This window comes from Scleropages formosus, chromosome 9 (genome assembly GCF_900964775.1).
Source record: "Scleropages formosus chromosome 9, fSclFor1.1, whole genome shotgun sequence".
NCBI lineage: Eukaryota > Metazoa > Chordata > Actinopteri > Osteoglossiformes > Osteoglossidae > Scleropages > Scleropages formosus.
In genome coordinates this window covers 12344752-12362141 of record NC_041814.1, presented here as the reverse complement: position 1 = coordinate 12362141, position 17390 = coordinate 12344752, and the positions used below count along the sequence as shown (strand labels likewise).

Below are 17390 nucleotides of genomic sequence, written 5' to 3'. Positions count from 1 at the left end.
CAGTCAGTCATTCAATAAGTCCAGGTCTGTTGCAGTACATGCTGGCCACATTGTCGATGAACTTCTGCTGTGTTTTCTCACTCTACTCATCTATGTAAATTTGTATCTTTGTCATTTATCGCTAATCCCAAATGCAAATATTACAAAACTTTTGTAAGATCTGATATTATATTTCATATCATTGAGCAGTGCATTACAAAGTGTATTTGTTTATTTTATATTCACAAAAAAAGACAAGCTTAAAAATGGAAATCATGGCTAGGGATTGAAGATTCAGTATATAAATGAGACAGAAAGAAACCTAATTTGAATCCCAAGACTGTTGTTCACATACTTGGGTGACAGAACTTGCACAGATTGAGGAAGAAGCTGGTAAAACACTAATTGTCAATTCAAGTTTTTACGTCTATGGGATGTCCATTTTGGGTTCCTATTTTTGGCTTTCCCTTCCTCTCACTTGGAATGGGTAGGACACCCATCCATCATCATCCGTCCAGGGATGATGAATGTGATTCGCTGAACCAGAAAGATGTGATTTCCTCCATGATGAAAAGGCACTTCCTGCAGGCTTCTAAGTGCTCCCTCTTGGGGAAGTAATGCTCTCTTATGAGCATCTTTGATAGTACGCTCTCATTGTTGCAGTTAATTTCTTTTTTTTTGCTTATTTCTTTGTCTGTAGTGCTTGTTTGCCTGTTTAGTTGTTTTTTCTTTTCTTTTTCCTAGTGTAAGAATCGTGTAGTCAGTCGTGGCAGAAAACCTTATTTTGGTTTTTCACCGCTTTCTGCTTCTGGGTTTTGAGTTTGCATGTTGCTTGCTGTGAGGGTTAAGTTAATTAGGTTTTTTCTTCTTTCTGAGTACACTTTGGATCCTGTTAATTTCTGCAAGGATTTCAAGTTCTCTTTCTGTGCACGTTGACTTTCTTTTGCAAGAACATGAAACACATTCCTGTTTGTTGCACACTACTTATCTTATTCGTTCAAAACAAATAACTTAGTACAAACTTTGTACCACTACACCCCTAGATGGTACTGGGGTTGCAACAAAGTCCGAGGAAATGGTATAGTACCATTGAATGAGGCAGTAATTTCTGAATTTGCCCAACAGCACATTTTGCAAAGTTGTACACTGTTATGTTATTGCTGTGATTATTATCACTGTGGTTATTTTCACACCTAACGTGTACAAATGTTTTCTTTGTAGTGGAGTACAGCGTGGAATTTTATTCATGCAGATTTAGGACTTTTCGTACTGTCAAGATGGGTTGGTTCACAAGTAGTTTTCTTAAAAAAATGAATAGATGTTGCCATTGTGGAAAAAGTACAGTAAAATGCCATGGAAATCATTGCATCCAAGAGAATACAGTAGCTGAACCATATTAGACTGGAGTAAGAACTGATTTTCCCCTCCTGATTGAGATCAGGTGAGGGGTTCTCCAGGAGAGGAACTGTTTCTGGCAGGATCAACTCTTGATGGACAATGGATGGAGAAAGGTTCCCTTAACAACCTTAACAACATGAACAGTAAATACGAACAGTTAATTCCCTTTCTCAGGTGCATTTGAAGGTGTTTCCCTTCTTGCAGACACAGACTGTCAATATCATACACAGTATATTCAACTATAAAGTTCTTCAGAGAAGGGCTCACAGCAGCACAGTGGGGGGCACTGCTGCCTCAACACCTGAGCTGTTTGGTTACAGGGCAGGTTTCCTGTGAGTGCTCTAGTTTCCTCACACGGTCCAAAGACATGTGTTTCAGATGAAACAGTGAGTCTATATTGCCCCTAGTGTGTGAATGTACCCAATGCGTGGCTATGCTGTGATGGACCAGTGTCCTATCCAGTATGAACCCCTCTTACCCTAACGCCCAGTGATTTCAGGATTCTCTTTGGATTGCTACAACCCTGACAAAGATAGAAAGCGAATGAAAGTGAGTTCTTTAGATACTGCCCTAAATTTTAATGGGCTATATACCATTTCTGTTACACACACACACACACACATTGTCTGAAGTCATTTGTCCCAAGCAGAGTCGCGGCAAACTGGAGCCTAACCTGGAAACACAGGGCTGGAGGGGGAGGGGACACACCCAGGATGGGACACCAGTCCATCGCAAGGCATTCAAAGCAGGAGTCGAACCCCAGCCCCTCCAGAGAGCAGGACCCAGCAAAGCCTGCTGTGCCACCATGGCTCTCTATTTCTGTTAAAGTTGTATGAATTCCATGCATTACCATTGCGTTTCATTTGTTTGAAAACTAAGCATGCATATGTGTGTGTATATACAGTATACACACACACACACACTCGTCATACAGCTAGATTGTATTTAAAGTGTATTTTTTACTCCAAATGTAGCTGTGTGCTTTCCATCATAACTTTACTGCATTAGATGACTTTGTGCACTACTGCCCATTGCACATTTCATCATATCATCTCCTTTTTAGCACTTTACCTCAACCCCACCCACCACATTCGATTAGCTAATGCCTCTTCTGACTTCCATTAGCATCAAGGAAATCAAATGTGGTTTGGTAATTGTGCCCTTTGCCCTGTTGAGAGTGGCATTGTAAATTATGTATAGACTTTCTATCCGGGCTCATCGGCACAGAGTTCAGTTTTTGAAAAGAAGTCTTTTAGCACTTAGTGATATTTCAGCTATCATCTGCATATTTGCACCTCACCCCTCTGCTGTCACTGCTTAGCTTGCACATTGCAAAGTAACAACACAGACAAAACATGCAATTGGCTTGTCTCTGCATCTCCAGGTCATCATCACTTATGGAAACACCCCAGTGTAACTGTATCTGGCTACAAAGTGGGTCCCTTGCTGATACAACCAGATGCTTTGCAGCCCGTACAGCTACGAGGATATTCCTTAATTTGTGTGACACATGCAAAACGCTAGATATTGTAAACTGTGTCTTGAGCCCTGAATTCTAAAACTGCCACATAGAGTCATCTCTTGAAGAATATGTGAGCATGTGTTAAATACGTGATATGATGCATTTGGATGGGTCGTAGGGGACGCTTGGGTTTTTGCAGTGTTTTGGCCTTTTGGGAATCACAGCATGTGATCTGAAGGCGGTTGTCAATTTCCTCTTTAGAGCAGAGAAGTTGCTCTCTACACTTCTGCTCTAGGGAACATCTATTGACATTGGAATCTGCTGAAAGAAGGAAAAGATAGGGGAGAAAGTAGACATCTACTTTCTCGCCCAACCCTCCCTTCTTAAGCTGATCTTTCCTACTTCCTTCCTTACTTCCCTGAAGTACTGTCATAATGCTCTCAGTTCTTGCCTTATGACATGAATCTTCAGTGCTTGGTTGTTTTGGTGTATCTTTTCCTGACATACAGAAATGCTTTTATTTTTCAGGGTGGACATGTTTCGGCAGGGAGCCTTCATCAGCATATCCATATGCTGTGAGAGCTATCATATTTATATGTATTCTGAGCTCATAAAGTAGGAAATGACATCATTGTTAATGGACCATTTCTTTTACAGAAGTTGGCTTCATGGTGTGCTGAAAAAACCTGCTACAGATGAAGGCATGGATGGTCTTTCTGGTACTGTATGTAGATAGAGGGGGTGCGGTGGCGCAGTGGGTTGGACCACAGTCCTGCTCTCCGGTGGGTCTGGGGTTCGAGTCCCGCTTGGGGTGCCTTGCGACGGACTGGCGTCCCGTCCTGGGTGTGTCCCCTGCCCCTCTGGCCTTACGCCCTGTGTTACCGGGTAGGCTCCGGTTCCCCCGTGACCCCGTATGGGATGAGCGGTTCTGAAAATGTGTGTGTGTGTGTGTATGTAGATAGAATGCTTTTTTCAATTTAGAAATTATTCTTAGGGCCTAATAAAGTAATCTCAGGAGACTGAGATGATATTAATCAAAGTTAAAACCAATTTCTCTGGCATATACTGTAAAACTATAATTTAGGCCCACTGACTTCAGCTGAGATGATATATTTCATTATCATTAGTTTATTTTGCTGTTGTGCAAGGCAACTTACATCACAAACGGCTTTACATGCAGTGGCAGTGAGACAAGCAATATGGTTCATGTTTTAAACAGATATTTAGAGCAAGTCTTTCTAAAATGCTGCTGAACCAAACCCACACCCCAATATTGACCTTAGGTATACGAAAAATGTTAGTTTTTCCATCTTGCTATAAAAATATAAAATATGTAAGACATATGCATACAGTATACATATAAAACATAGAAAAACCATTGAGAACATACTTCAGTGTTTGCGTAACATTTTACACATGATGCATAAAGAAATTCCACTTCTTAAGTACTGGGGGACATGATCCTGTCACGGTTAAAAGAAATTTCTGTTTAAAATGAATATGTTTAAAAATGTCTGCACTGTACTAATGCTGTTTAGTGCGGATTTCCAATACCGCGATAAAGGTAAGCCGAAGTATTTTTTTATCAAAATATCCTGTCGGTGTTTCACTGATGTGCAGCTCAAGGGTGAAAGTTGACGTCATCACTTTCTTGATGCAGATCCTTTGGGACCAAGATGGTGAGCACACAGGAGTCAAAGATTAACTGGAGCACACCAAGTAAGACCTCGTGGCTTTGGGAAGGTTAATGGGCTTCAGCCTCTCCCTGGGTAAACACAGAAAGTTGGACCTGTATCAAGAACATTTCAGTTTCTTCAATTCTGCGGCATCTCGCAAGCAGTATTATGCACGTCACATTCATTACATTTTACATTTACATTTACATTCATTCATTTAGCAGATGCTTTTCTCCAATGCGACATACATCTCCGCAAAAATACAATTTGTGCATCACATTAAGAGAAAGAGACATGGCTGCAGACATGTGACTTAAGTACACCTAGTTTGTTACTTTCCACTTGATGCACCGATGTTCATTGGTCAAGTAGGTGCATAAAACACAGGATAGATGAATCCTGATAACCTTTCTATGTTTTTTTTTTTTTCTTTAATAAGGTACACAAACATTTTAGAACTCTGCAAAACGTTTGGAGAACACTTGCTGTTACTTCACTGATAAATGTGAATGATTTTAATTTAGCTCAATTTTGTTTTACATTACATCCCTGTAACTCACTTTCTTACTTGCGATACTCTCATCATTCCTTCTGTTGCCTCCCTATTCTTTAAATTTACCGTAACACTTAAGTCAACATTTTGAATTTCACGAATCCATTTTGCTGCATCAGTTAGTTGAGGTTTGTCTTACTGCATGAACTTGTCTCTCTCTAGGTTGTGGAGGTATCTTTGGGAGCTTGATTTGAAAGCAGAATGGTGGCTGTTCAAGATCTTGTTGTCTGGGACAGCAAAATAATAGCGCCCTGGTCCCACCGTGTTCTGAAAAGACAGTTTACAGTCATTAGCTCTGACCATTTTAAAGCAGCATAGTGGTGAAGGACTTGTAACTCTGGACTATCTGGTGGCCTGAGAGCATGTCTAAAGACTCACAAAATTTCTGTTCATCACTGCCTGAGACCTCTTGGTGAAACGTCGGGCTGATGTGAGAAAAGGGGGTGGTTTCCGATTCTCTGTCCCGGGCAAGGGAGTCACATTGTAATGCCCAGGGCCAGGAGAAGCCTGTTGGTGTGTTTTAGAGGAAGAATAAAAGGTGATTTGGTCAGAAGAAGACAAGAAATAATAGCTGAAAACCTCTAACAAATATGGATGGAAAGTCATCTCACTTTATTGCTAGACAGAACACTTAACCCAAAATGTATTAAACGTGTAAGGTCTTCTGTCCCTTTTTGTGAAGGTTATGAACTGCTCAAGTAGGATGGTAGGCTTCGCCATACGAACCGCTGGACGAGGACACTGCGACAGGGTGCTGTGGTAGATCCTCTCTCTGGGTGTGCATGGATACTGGTCCAGTTTGCCAAATAACCCATGCATCTTCTTTTCAGGCCTTTTGAAGTCTTCACCAAATACTATAATATTCTTAGTATACTGACCTGGGTCTGGAGTCTGCTCCTTCTGCAATCAGGCCATGAAATAACATCATAAACTAGATATCATCATCATCATCATTTTTCATCCATCAGCGCTACAAAGGCATAAAAAACTTCTGCTTACTGCCACACCTTCCATAAGTGAGTGCGATCACAAATTATAAACTATGACTCACACTCATAACCAATATATGAGTAGAGCAAACTTTCAAATTTTTTTTTGTCTTTCTGCAACATGCCGTCAATGTTTCTCATAACATAAAACAGTGAAAAGTTACTGAAAAGGAGAGATGTTGCTAGTATGGTCTAGTTAAGTGGTCTTAAACTGTTTGCAATAAATGTCCTGTAAAATTCCTCAACAATAATATTTTTGACTGAATAAAATCAAACTGCAGCATAATCTAATATAAAATATCTATTTTTTGCGTGTCAAACACAAAACTATGGTGAGGCTAAGAAGATTTTTAGATGAAGAACATCCTTCTTCATTCATCTTACCAGGGAGTCAAAGGGTTTGTTTCGCCTCTCAGAAAGAGCTGACTTCCACACACCAGCTTTGCGATTAAGCAGCATATCAGTGGAGGACCTCAAGCTGTACATGCACGGACTTATGCCACTGCCCTGCAGACAAAAAACACACCGTGGATATTTGCTTATGGCAATCAAGGCCGAACCACTATCAATCACTTCACTTTAGTTCACATTTTCGTTTACACCTATTCATTCGCAAGGCAATTTTCTCCAAAGCAACATGCATCTCATAGTAAACAAAGCACATTTTAATGAGTGAAGGCGTGTGATTATACTGTTCATATCACACTGAGATACAGATGAAGATAGACTAGGAGGACAGGACAGGACAGGAAAGGATAGGATAGGTTACTATTTTATTAATCCCTGCAGGGAAATTCACTAAAGATTAGAAGCAGTATGCAATAAACTGATCAGAACATTGAATTTACAGACTATTTCAACGTATGGATAGCGTTCCACTCCATAGCTGAAGTCCATAGTAGGACACGTTCCTGCTGACTGCTTCCTTTTCTCCTCCTTCAATGCATCAGGGATGCCTCCTTTCCCATAAGTTCCCGGACCAGGCGTATCATTCTGCAAAGCATAAACCGAGCATCAGATGAACAAGTATAATGCAAACATATTCACTGAACACGTACTGTCTGCTGGAAATATCAGACATTGTATTGATAAAAAAATGATACTCCAGTCTACAAATAAAAATATGACTCAAAACAATCAAAAATAATTTCTAGCCCAGAAGGTTCTTATTTACTAAAGTGATTGTCATCTTCTAAAACCCATCCCATGTGCTTGCAGATAAGATGTATAACTCTTGTGTGAGGATGTTATGTACAGTTACAGTACCTGAACATATCCCTTGAACCTCTCCTCCCTTGTCGCACAGACCCCTCTCATACTTCTAGGCTTCTTCTGCATCAGCTCAGTGAAATCACAAATTTTGTAGCTTCCTGGACCGAGTTTGGTTTTCTATAATGCAAACAGATTCTCTCTGTTAATGCAACTCAAATAAAAGCTCAATATTTGTTTTAGGTTAAGGGAGTTACATTGGCATGATATGTCCAAGTTCTTCTCATATACACGTATACCGCATATCTCGTATATATGCTACTGAATTTGTTTATTCAAAGAAATCACAGAAACAACTGCTATCACGCTCATGTCATGATATTTAAAAAAGACTTTCAAGTCACTTTGTTACTGTATTGATCTGTAGGGTGAAATTTAGTTTCATGCTGCTCACCAGGAACTGCTCCTTCTCCCAGGTGTCAAGATACAGCACAGGAGGAGTCTTAGCAAGCTGTGCTATTTCCTGTGCTCTTTTCCAGCCGGGTCCCTTGGCCCGCTCCTGCACAGCTCGAACACTGAAACCACCCAAATCCACATTGTACGTCCCTGGTCCCAGCTTGCTCTCCTGTGATACATGCAAAAACAGTTAGATCACATCATCTGGAGTGCTTAATAAAAGCACTTATTAATACTTTTGCAGTAGTGGTTCCTCACAAAATATCAAATATTTTAAATTAAACAATAAAAAATGAAAATAAATATCTAAACATTTCTGATGTGATTGTCAGCTGAAATTTAAATTACTAATAAGGTACTAAAACTGACAAGGAACTAAAATTCAGGATAAGTTAATACAGTATATTTACGATGCAAATTTTGGCAGATTGAAAACCAGGCAATGGCAAGACTTGGAGGAATTTCATATCAAGAAAGTCCTTCTTGATTCAACTTACTGGGGCGTCAAAAGATCTGCGTTGCTTTTCGGAAAGAGTTGATTTCCACACACCGGCTTTGCGACTAAGCAATAGGTCAGTGGAGGATTTCAGATCATATGTGCATGCACTCAGACCACTGCCCTGCAGATACAGACACAACATGCTGCTCACCTTTGCTTATGACAATCACGGCCAAGCAACAAGTAATCCACTCTAGTTCACACTTACAGTTAGAAGACATTTCTCTTGAAAACAGCATACAACTCAAGTTGAAAAGTATATTTCAAAGCAGGCAAAGAATTTAAATGCAGACATGCAATAATACTGTTCATATTACACGAAGGAGCAGATAAGGATAGCATAGGATCTAATAAATTGATCAGAACATTGAATTTACAGACTATTTCAACGTATGGATAGCGTTCCACTCCATAGCTGAAGTCCATAGTAGGACACGTTCCTGCTGACTGCTTCCTTTTCTCCTCCATCAATGAATCAGGGATGCCTCCTTTCCCATAAGTTCCCGGACCAGGTGTATAACTCTGCAAAGCAGAGTTAACTGTGCATCAGATGGACAAATATAATGCAAACATAAAGCTTGAAAATTGTGCTACTGCTTGTGCCGAGTCACATATTCACCGAACATGTACTGTCTGCTGGAAATAGAAGACGTTTACATTGGTGCAGTTCAGTCATTCATTCTTTCATTCATTTTCAGTAACCGTTTGTCCAATACAGGGTCACAGTGGACTGGAGCCGATCCAAGAAGCGCGTGAGGCAGGATACACAATGGTCACCAGTTTGCTCAAAGCATTTGGACTGTTGGAAGAAACTGGAGCACCCAAAAAAACCCACAGGAGCACAGTAAATACATGTAAAATCTGAATGGACTGAGTTGAAAAGGTCTCAAACCCAGATCCAAACCCACAAACCAGAAGTTATGAGGCACTTGCACTACCCACTATGCCACTGTGCTGTCCTGGGTTGCTCTTAACAGAAATAAAATTAATAACGGTTAGCACATACTATACTATAGTGTAATATAGAGTATATTATGTTCAATAGGCTAATATTACTTGGCCTATTGATAAAAAAAATTCAAGAAAAGCCTATATAAGGCTCAGAAGATTTGAGATTTATTGAGGTGACTGTCATCTTCTTCCATTCGTTCCATGCGCTTACAGCTAAAATCTGAAACTCTTGTGTTACAGTACCTGAACATAGCCTTTGAATCTCTCCTCCCCAGTTGCACAGACCCCTCTCACACTCTGAGGTTTCTTCTGCATCACCTCAGTGAAATCATAGACTTTGTAACTTCCGGGACCCAATTTGGTTTTCTATAATTGAAACAGGTTCTTTCACATAACTGCTTGAACACAATAACGCCGTTATTTGTAGGTTAATGGAACTTCACTGGCATAGTACACATGGCTTTTTATTGTTATTACATACAGTACTAATTTATAATATTTATCATCTATGTATAACTAAAGAAATACAGAGCATTCTATTTAGATGTCAGAATTTTAAAAAACATTCAGGTCACTTGGTGACTGTTCTGGTCTGCACGGAGAACTTTGGCGTGGCACTGCTCACCACCAGCTGCTCCTTCTCCCAGGCAGCACAGAACAGGACAGGGGGAGTCTTGGAAAACTGTGCCATCTCCTGTGCCCTCTTCCAGCCAGGTCCCTTTGCTCGCTCCTGCACGGCTCTAGCGCTGAAATCGCCAGAGTCTGCATTATAAGTGCCCGGTCCCAGCTTTCTCTCCTGTGATACACATCAGCAAAGAGTCAGATGACATGATTTCAAGGGCTTAATGAAAAATATACAATATCAGCTCTTGCTTTTAGCTTGGCTGGTGACGGTACCTTTCCATTGTTTTACATAATGAAATAACAGTCAATAATCAAAATACAATATTGTAAATGTTAGAGAGCACCATAAATATGAGCTATCAAATCCACTTTCCAGCCATCCAACCCCTCCTTAAACACAAAGCAATTTATCAGTGTCAGATATTCTGTACCAGTTCAGAAGTTCTCTTCTTGCCATAGAGCATCTCTGTGTAAGTATGCGTCTTCCTTGCTGGCTGCACACCAGACACATCAAACCTGTTTGGCAAAAACTCATTTTAACTCACCTTTCCGAAGTGGCAATAAGAGCCATTTTGTATTTTCTAATAAATAATATTAATAGCCCCATAAAATAATTTCTAATTATTTTGCTAATTATGTAAAGACTTTGAAATGTTTATTCAGTCCTTTACAGATAGACTATTTTCTTATTATAAACCGCACAAATAGCTTGAAACCCAGCTTGAACAGTAGAAGTAATAAAAATAAAGCATTTCACATTTCTTCCATGCAAAAAACAGTTTAAAAAAACCACCTTGCGGACTGTGCTCCAAATGGAGATCCTTTAAACCTTTTCTCTGCCATACTCTCTAGTCTTTGCACTTCCCAGACCTTTAGGCTTCAAATAATGCTGACTTTATCCTGTTTACTTAGTATAGCAAATATGACAACAGTGATATCACAGTCCTTTCTTACTGCGTTGTTAACTTGCTGCCTAGCAACACTGACGCCATACAAAAGGGTTAACTGTGAATGTGATGTCACTTTCATTAAAGCTAAAATGTTACTTCACTTGTATCCGATGAACAAACTATTGTACTGGAACCTCTCGTCGTACCACTTGACTGATTGTGGACCAGTGGTGTTCAGACGGTGGAATTCTGCTCTAAACAAAGAGGTGCACATTTTACTACCAGGCCATTTCTGGTCCTTTCGTTAATCTGTTCATTGGGGTTCAGCACATGGAGATGCAGTTATTGTGTCTGCTGTCAAAATGCAGATTCTGCCATCTTTTATTTTCTTATTGAAATACCAGCATGTCTGGGATCCCGTCTCTTGTATTTTTCATGTACAAGTTACCTTATACGTGTGCACAACTCTTGCAATATGTTCAAATTCCCGGAAGGTTTGAAAACAATCTGAACAGACAATTTTTGCTGGAAAATTGAAGTTGAATAATAAATGAAGGATTTCTTAACTGAAGTATCTATATATTGGGGTAGTGTAGACTGATTGTGATGAGACATAACATATTCAGAAAATGTCCACATACATTTGTTTGCGACTTTTTAACACAGTTCTTTTCCAGTGGTAGTTATGGGGTATCTGTACAACTATTAGTAATTATTTTTATTAACTCTTTTGCTAATCTAGGTAAATGGACAGGGCTTTTATTCACCTCATTGAAAAGTAATAGTTGTACAGACATCTCATGGAATCGTCAGTTTCAAATGGTATCAATTTCCATTCCTTCTGTCTTTTCTTGTCCTCAAACTTTCTCTGTCCAAACCAATGAGCAAGCAATGCACTAAAAGAGTATAAGGTATTGGCTATATTTATGATAAAAATACTACACTGATGGAAATGTTGAACTGAACTGTCTGATTTCAAGTGAATTTAACTGCAGTACGAACAAGAACATAGATTACAGTAATTCTTTTGATTTCCAAATCTCAGAGCAGAGCTCCATATAACAACATGGCAATTAATTTAGACATTATGACAGCTTAATTAAATGATCATGAAAATCAAGGCTGTGTACGACACTGATCCGGGACGGTACGAAACCCTACAGCAGATCCTGGAGGTGGAGAAGGAAGTGCATCCAAAAGAGTGGCCCAAAGTGGGAGCAACATTGGCACTGATGTGGCTGAAGAGGTAAAGTAACTTGTCGATTAGTCTCATCTAAATTTCCAAATAAGAATTGGTGTAAAGAAATGGCTCAAATGGTGTTTGGCTCAGTCTGCATTACATGGGCAGTGTTTGTAGTAAAGGGGGCGCAGGTGGCGCAGGTGGCGCAGTGGGTTGGACCGGGTCCTGCTCTCCGGTGGGTCTGGGGTTTGAGTCCCGCTTGGGGTGCCTTGCGGTGGACTGGCGTCCTGTCCTGGGTGTGTCCCCTCCCCCTCCAGCCCTATGCCCTGAGTTGCCAGGTTAGGCTCCGGTTCCCTGCGACCCTGTATTAGACAAGTGGTTCAGAAAGTGTGTGTGTGTGTGTGTGTGTGTGTGTGTGTGTGTGTGTGTGTGTGTGTGTGTGTGTGTGTGTGTGTGTGAGATAACAAATTGAAATGAAAGTAAAATGGATTATCCATCCATCCAATTTCAATAATAGCTTGCTCTGAGCAGGGTCATGGTGAACGGGAGCCTATCTCCTGAGCACTGGGTGCAAAGCTGAGGTGGGTACACTCTGGATTGGACACAAGCCCATTGCAGGGTTGCCCCCCCCACACACACACACACACACACACACACATTATGGGCAATGTTTGGACTGTGGGAAAACATGGAAACTCAGGTTCCCCCATAGTGTGTGAGTGACAGAGAGAGAGTGTGTTCCATTGATGTATGGATGAGTGACCCATTGTAAGTAGTGTATCTAGCAGTGTAAGTCACCTTGGTGAATAAAGTATGTGGCCTGATAACACTACATAGAGTTCGTTGGAAGTCGCTCTGGAGAAAAGTGTCTGCTAAATAAATAAATGTAAATGTAACTCCACACACACTGAGCAGGGACTGAACACATGTTCTCTTGCACCACCCAGGTTATGCATTCAGAAGGAATGGGAACACAATGGAGGTTAAGGACTGTCCTACATTTACATTTAGCAGATGCTTTTCTCCGAAGCGATGCAGCAAGTGGAATGAGGACAGCCCCTCACCTGTGCAGGTGCGCCTCGACTTACAGCAGGGTCCGTTCTGACCTTTTAGTTGAATATTCCCTCATACTGTATTATATGACCCTTAAGGAAACATAAACAATTAGCATGCATCAAAGTCATGTTGTCACAATAGGTCTCTATTTTTCACTAATTTCAAATATATTCATATTAACATAATACTGAAATTAATAATAAGAAATAGGGGTACGGCCATCCAATTTCATCATATAACAGATAGAGAAGTCAACACTAGACATAGGTCTAAAGCAGCAGCTCTAACCACTACACTACCAGCTGTCCCCTATAATAACATCTGAATATTACATTTTATATAGGGGCAGCTCTCGCCCCAGCATTAGAAAGGAACCGGAGCAATAGGGCTCGAACCCACATCCTCTAACTGCCCTGGGGCTACCGCATCTATAAAGGGATAGATTTTTCATTAGGACAGTTATGCATCTTAGCTACAGATATTTCAATAATATATTAACAATAATTTCACATGCAAATGCATTTATATATTATTATTATACAAAAAAATACTACATAGTGATTTTATTAGAAATTAATTAATTAAAAATGTATTTTAAAAAATAAAACCCTTTAGAACGTTTTAAAAAACTATTTCTCTTCCTATGTAATTCTGAGTGAATCGAAGAACTTAGAGATTCAGATTTTGCGGTTTTTTTTTTTTTTTTTTTTTTACGTAACGCAAATTCCGCGTTCAATTTGTCCCTCCGCGGAGCCCGTTGCCAGAAACAAGAACACGATCAGGAGCAAGGACGAGGCTGACTTATTTTCAGCTCTAGCAAGGCAAAGGGATATATAATAACCATATATTCTGCGCTTATGATAACGTCAGTAAACAATATTTCTGCGAATTGAAACTTAGAAGTTCAAATAGATAACGTCAACTATAAAAAGGTGAGTCACATGATGTGTTTTGCGCCTCATCATGTCGTACTGAACTGGCGCTATGCCTATGGGGACCAACTCCACTCCAGTTTGGCTCTGAGAGTGAATTTTTATTGCGAATTTAAATACTTTATCTCCTGGTCGTCATCATGATATGTTGACCAGTACTCTGGTGTTTCTGTGCACCTGCATTTGCTTCTCTCAGTACCGGCTTAACTTAGAGAAGGCTCATGATTCTATTCATTGCCCCAGGCTAAAGTCTTCTGTAACTTAAGCTAAACTTTCTGCACATTTCCAGTGTGTCACTAAACGTGTAGAATTCACTACATGTAATGATGATGATGCCTATTTTTTTCCTCTTCCAAAGTGTTCTTACGCATGCCGTCGATGGCAACCCTGTTGCGGCCTTGTTGGCCGAAGCTACTTTCCTGTCTGCCGAGGACCCAGGTCAACCCAGGGAGGTGCCAGTCCAGCCCTGTGCGGTTGGATTCGAGAGTGGGTGGCCTCGGCTCCGCATGTAGGTCTCCGCTTCTGGTTTCTCGACTCTTCCAGCCCTCCAACCTCCGCGAGAGCAAAGACGCAGCGCTGGATATCCGGGCTGGTGAGATGACCTGCAGGAGCCAGAAGCTGATGCTCCAAGGGGGCCTCATCCACCCTTCCAGTCCCGGCTGCTACTGTTACCTCCCGGCCACTGTGCGGGCTATGGAGAAGCTGGTGCGGGTCATAGATCAGGAGATGCATGCCATTGGGGGGCAGAAGCTGGACATGCCCAGCCTTTGCTCTGCTGAGCTGTGGCGCCGTAGCGAGAGGTGGAGTCTGATGGGAAATGAGCTGTTCCGGCTTCAGGATCGACATGGAGCCGAGTTCTGCCTGGGGCCCACACATGAGGAGGCAGTCACTGACCTGCTGGCCTCTCAAGGCACTCTGTCTTACAGGCAGCTTCCTCTGCTTCTTTACCAGGTACACATAGAGAAACCACGTGGAATACGGCTTTTGCATTGATGTTTATCAAATTAAAAGTGTGCACATGTGTTAAAAATGTAAAATGTCACCGCTCTTGTCATAGGTGACAAGGAAATTTCGGGATGAGCCCAAGCCAAGATTTGGACTTTTGAGGGGACGCGAGTTCTACATGAAAGATATGTACTCCTTTGACGCAAGTGAGGAGGCTGCCCATCAGACATACCAGGCTGTGTGCCAGGCTTATGACCGGCTGTTTCACCGACTGGGGCTGCGGTGTGTTAAGGTGCAGGCTGACACTGGGAACATTGGTGGTAAACTGTCACATGAGTTCCAGCTGCCAGCAGATGTTGGCGAGGACACACTGATGATCTGTGGCAACTGTGATTTTTCTGCCAACACTGAGACCGTAGAACCTGGTCGGACAGATTGCCCGCAATGTCACAGTGGTGTTCTAATAGAGTCGAAAGGCATTGAAGTGGGGCACACGTTTTATCTTGGCACCAAGTACTCTACTATATTCAACGCCACCTACTACAATGCTCAGAACAAGCCTGTGGTTGCTGAGATGGGCTGCTTTGGATTGGGGGTCACACGTATACTTGCTGCAGCCATCGAGGTTCTGTCCTCTGAGGATGCCATTCGGTGGCCAGGGCTACTAGCACCCTACCAAGTGTGTATCTTGCCTCCCAAGAGAGGGAGTAAAGCAGAAGATGTGGGCTCTCTGGCTGAGGATCTCTGCTGTGGTCTTGAGGAGTTGCCGAATTTGAAAGGGGAGGTTGTCCTGGATGACCGAACGCAGCTTACGATTGGAAAGCGTTTGAAGGATGCCAGTCGGCTTGGGTACCCTTACGTGATTGTTATTGGACAGAGTGCTATGGAGGAGCAACCGCAGTTTGAGGTGCGCTGTCAACAAAATGAGGAAACTATGTTTCTTAGTAAAGAGGGGCTATTGGATCTCCTTGGACAGGTGGAGACAGTATAACTTTTTTCTTTTTTACTCTTGTGTTTTCTTAAAGGGAAATGTTGGGATGAGGTTGCTGGACAGTGAATTTTCTTAAAAATATAAGATTTCATACAATGGTGTGGATTTATTTATTTTTTTGTTCATTTGAGCAGCTTGAAAATGTTGCATACTTTAAAGAAATACTTTTTTATTGTGGAACATAAATACAATTCCAGGTAGGCAATAAATTAGGTGTTAAGGTTGGGTGAAAAGGTGCATTACATCATGGTGCTTGACAAATACCATTAACCAACTCACAGCTGTAGAGCTGAAGGTTCCATTGTAGTTTTTTTTTGTGTAAATGTGCATTTTCACCCTGTGTTTGTGTGGATCTCTCACAGAGTGGTTTATGCTGCCTGTTGTTTGGTCTTGGACTGCAAACAGCAGAGGTCATGTACACATGACTGCCTTGGGTGCCCTTGTTCCATCTTGTCCTGTACCCCATGTCCCTCACTCTCATGATGTACCCATGTTTTCTCTTCCTTCTGTCCTCATGCACATGTTCTTTGAAACTGCCAAATCTATCCAGTAACTGAGTGCTGTTATGTAAACGCATGAATGTGACCAATGAGAAGTTAGTAGCTTACGCCCACTCTAAATGTATGTAAGGAGTGTATTGTTTTTGTTTCAAGATCCTGCCTCCCCAGCGCTGGTCCGAGTGTTGAACTACTGTTCGGTAAACTGCTGAATAAAACTTTTTTTTAATGTTTGTTTGCTGAGTAGTGATAAGTGTTAATAGAATTCCCCAAAAAATCCTTCTGTAACTGTATGCCTACTACTGTAAGTGAGGTAACCAGATCAGGTCCTTGATGCCCATGACCCTAATTCAACAGGTTGTTACAGAACAATAAAGTGAACTGAGACATGCGATGCAGTTTTACTATAAACACAGTAAAATGTTATGACATACAGAGGTGGTATAAATAAGTATATATTATAAATTGTAGGAAGGTTATCAGGATTAATCTATCTTGCGTTTTACGCACCTACTCGAGCAATGAACATCGGTGTATCGAGTGGAAAGTAACAAACTAGGTTTACTTAAGAATCACATGTCTGTAGCCATGTCTTTCTCCTAATGTAATGCACAAATTGTGTTTTTGCTGAGATGTGTCGCTTTGGAGTAAAGCATTGCTAAATGAATAAATGTAAATGTATTCAAGCGTTTTAAATTATTTAAAAAATAGTGTTTAGATCTTAAAGTGAATATTTGGTTTAAAGTTACTTTTTACTTTAATATCATTATCAACAAAAATCATTGTCCTGTAAATGTAATTGTATACAAAGGGTGGGGGGACCTCAGTGCAAAGCTGATTATCAGTAACCATGTAAAATTTTTTAGGAGTGTGGAAATTAAGAAGTGGGCCTAATTTGTTAAATAAAAAAATCCACAGCAGACTTTTTTTTAATTTTTTTACGTCCTTTATTTTGTTGTGTTTTAAGTGACGTTGCGTTGTATTCATAGCGTGCTGGACTCGCGGTGCCCACTGCTGGCAGGCAGCGCTGCAGTGGAACTGAAGGGCTCGGCGGAACTCGAACATAGGGAGGACTGTTTCCATCCGGCCGGTTTTCAGTGCTG

General features: G+C 41.1%; 2 protein-coding genes across 4 annotated transcripts; one reads left to right on the top strand and one right to left on the bottom strand.

Moving 5' to 3' along the window:
• Nucleotides 1-5272: 5272 nt before the first annotated feature.
• Nucleotides 5273-10639, bottom strand: LOC114911275 (lymphocyte expansion molecule-like; the record flags this gene model as incomplete). The annotated part of the gene is made up of 10 exons (XM_029254821.1): nucleotides 10590-10639; nucleotides 10228-10312; nucleotides 9798-9968; nucleotides 9416-9538; nucleotides 7324-7446; nucleotides 6910-7050; nucleotides 6442-6564; nucleotides 5795-5968; nucleotides 5447-5575; nucleotides 5273-5335 (listed from the first exon to the last, which is right to left on the bottom strand). Coding segments are annotated over exons 1-10 (1182 nt in total), but the record flags the coding sequence as incomplete, so codon positions are not given.
• Nucleotides 10640-13683: 3044 nt separating this feature from the next.
• On the top strand, nucleotides 13684-17343 carry pars2 (prolyl-tRNA synthetase 2, mitochondrial). 3 transcript variants are annotated; one of them, XR_001965233.2, is made up of 4 exons: nucleotides 13684-13854; nucleotides 14213-14805; nucleotides 14912-16487; nucleotides 17277-17343. XR_001965233.2 is itself a non-coding variant. In XM_018734325.2 (3 exons), the coding sequence occupies exons 2-3, from the start codon at nucleotides 14452-14454 to the stop codon at nucleotides 15788-15790; spliced, it is 1233 nt and encodes a 410-aa protein (XP_018589841.2). In that variant the 5' UTR covers nucleotides 13684-13854; nucleotides 14398-14451; the 3' UTR covers nucleotides 15791-16718. The 3 variants fall into 3 exon arrangements, 2 of the variants coding, with proteins under 2 accessions (XP_018589841.2, XP_018589840.2); XM_018734325.2 differs by lacking the exon at nucleotides 17277-17343 and having other exon boundaries at nucleotides 14398-14805; nucleotides 14912-16718; XM_018734324.2 differs by lacking the exon at nucleotides 17277-17343 and having other exon boundaries at nucleotides 14912-16718.
• Nucleotides 17344-17390: the final 47 nt, after the last annotated feature.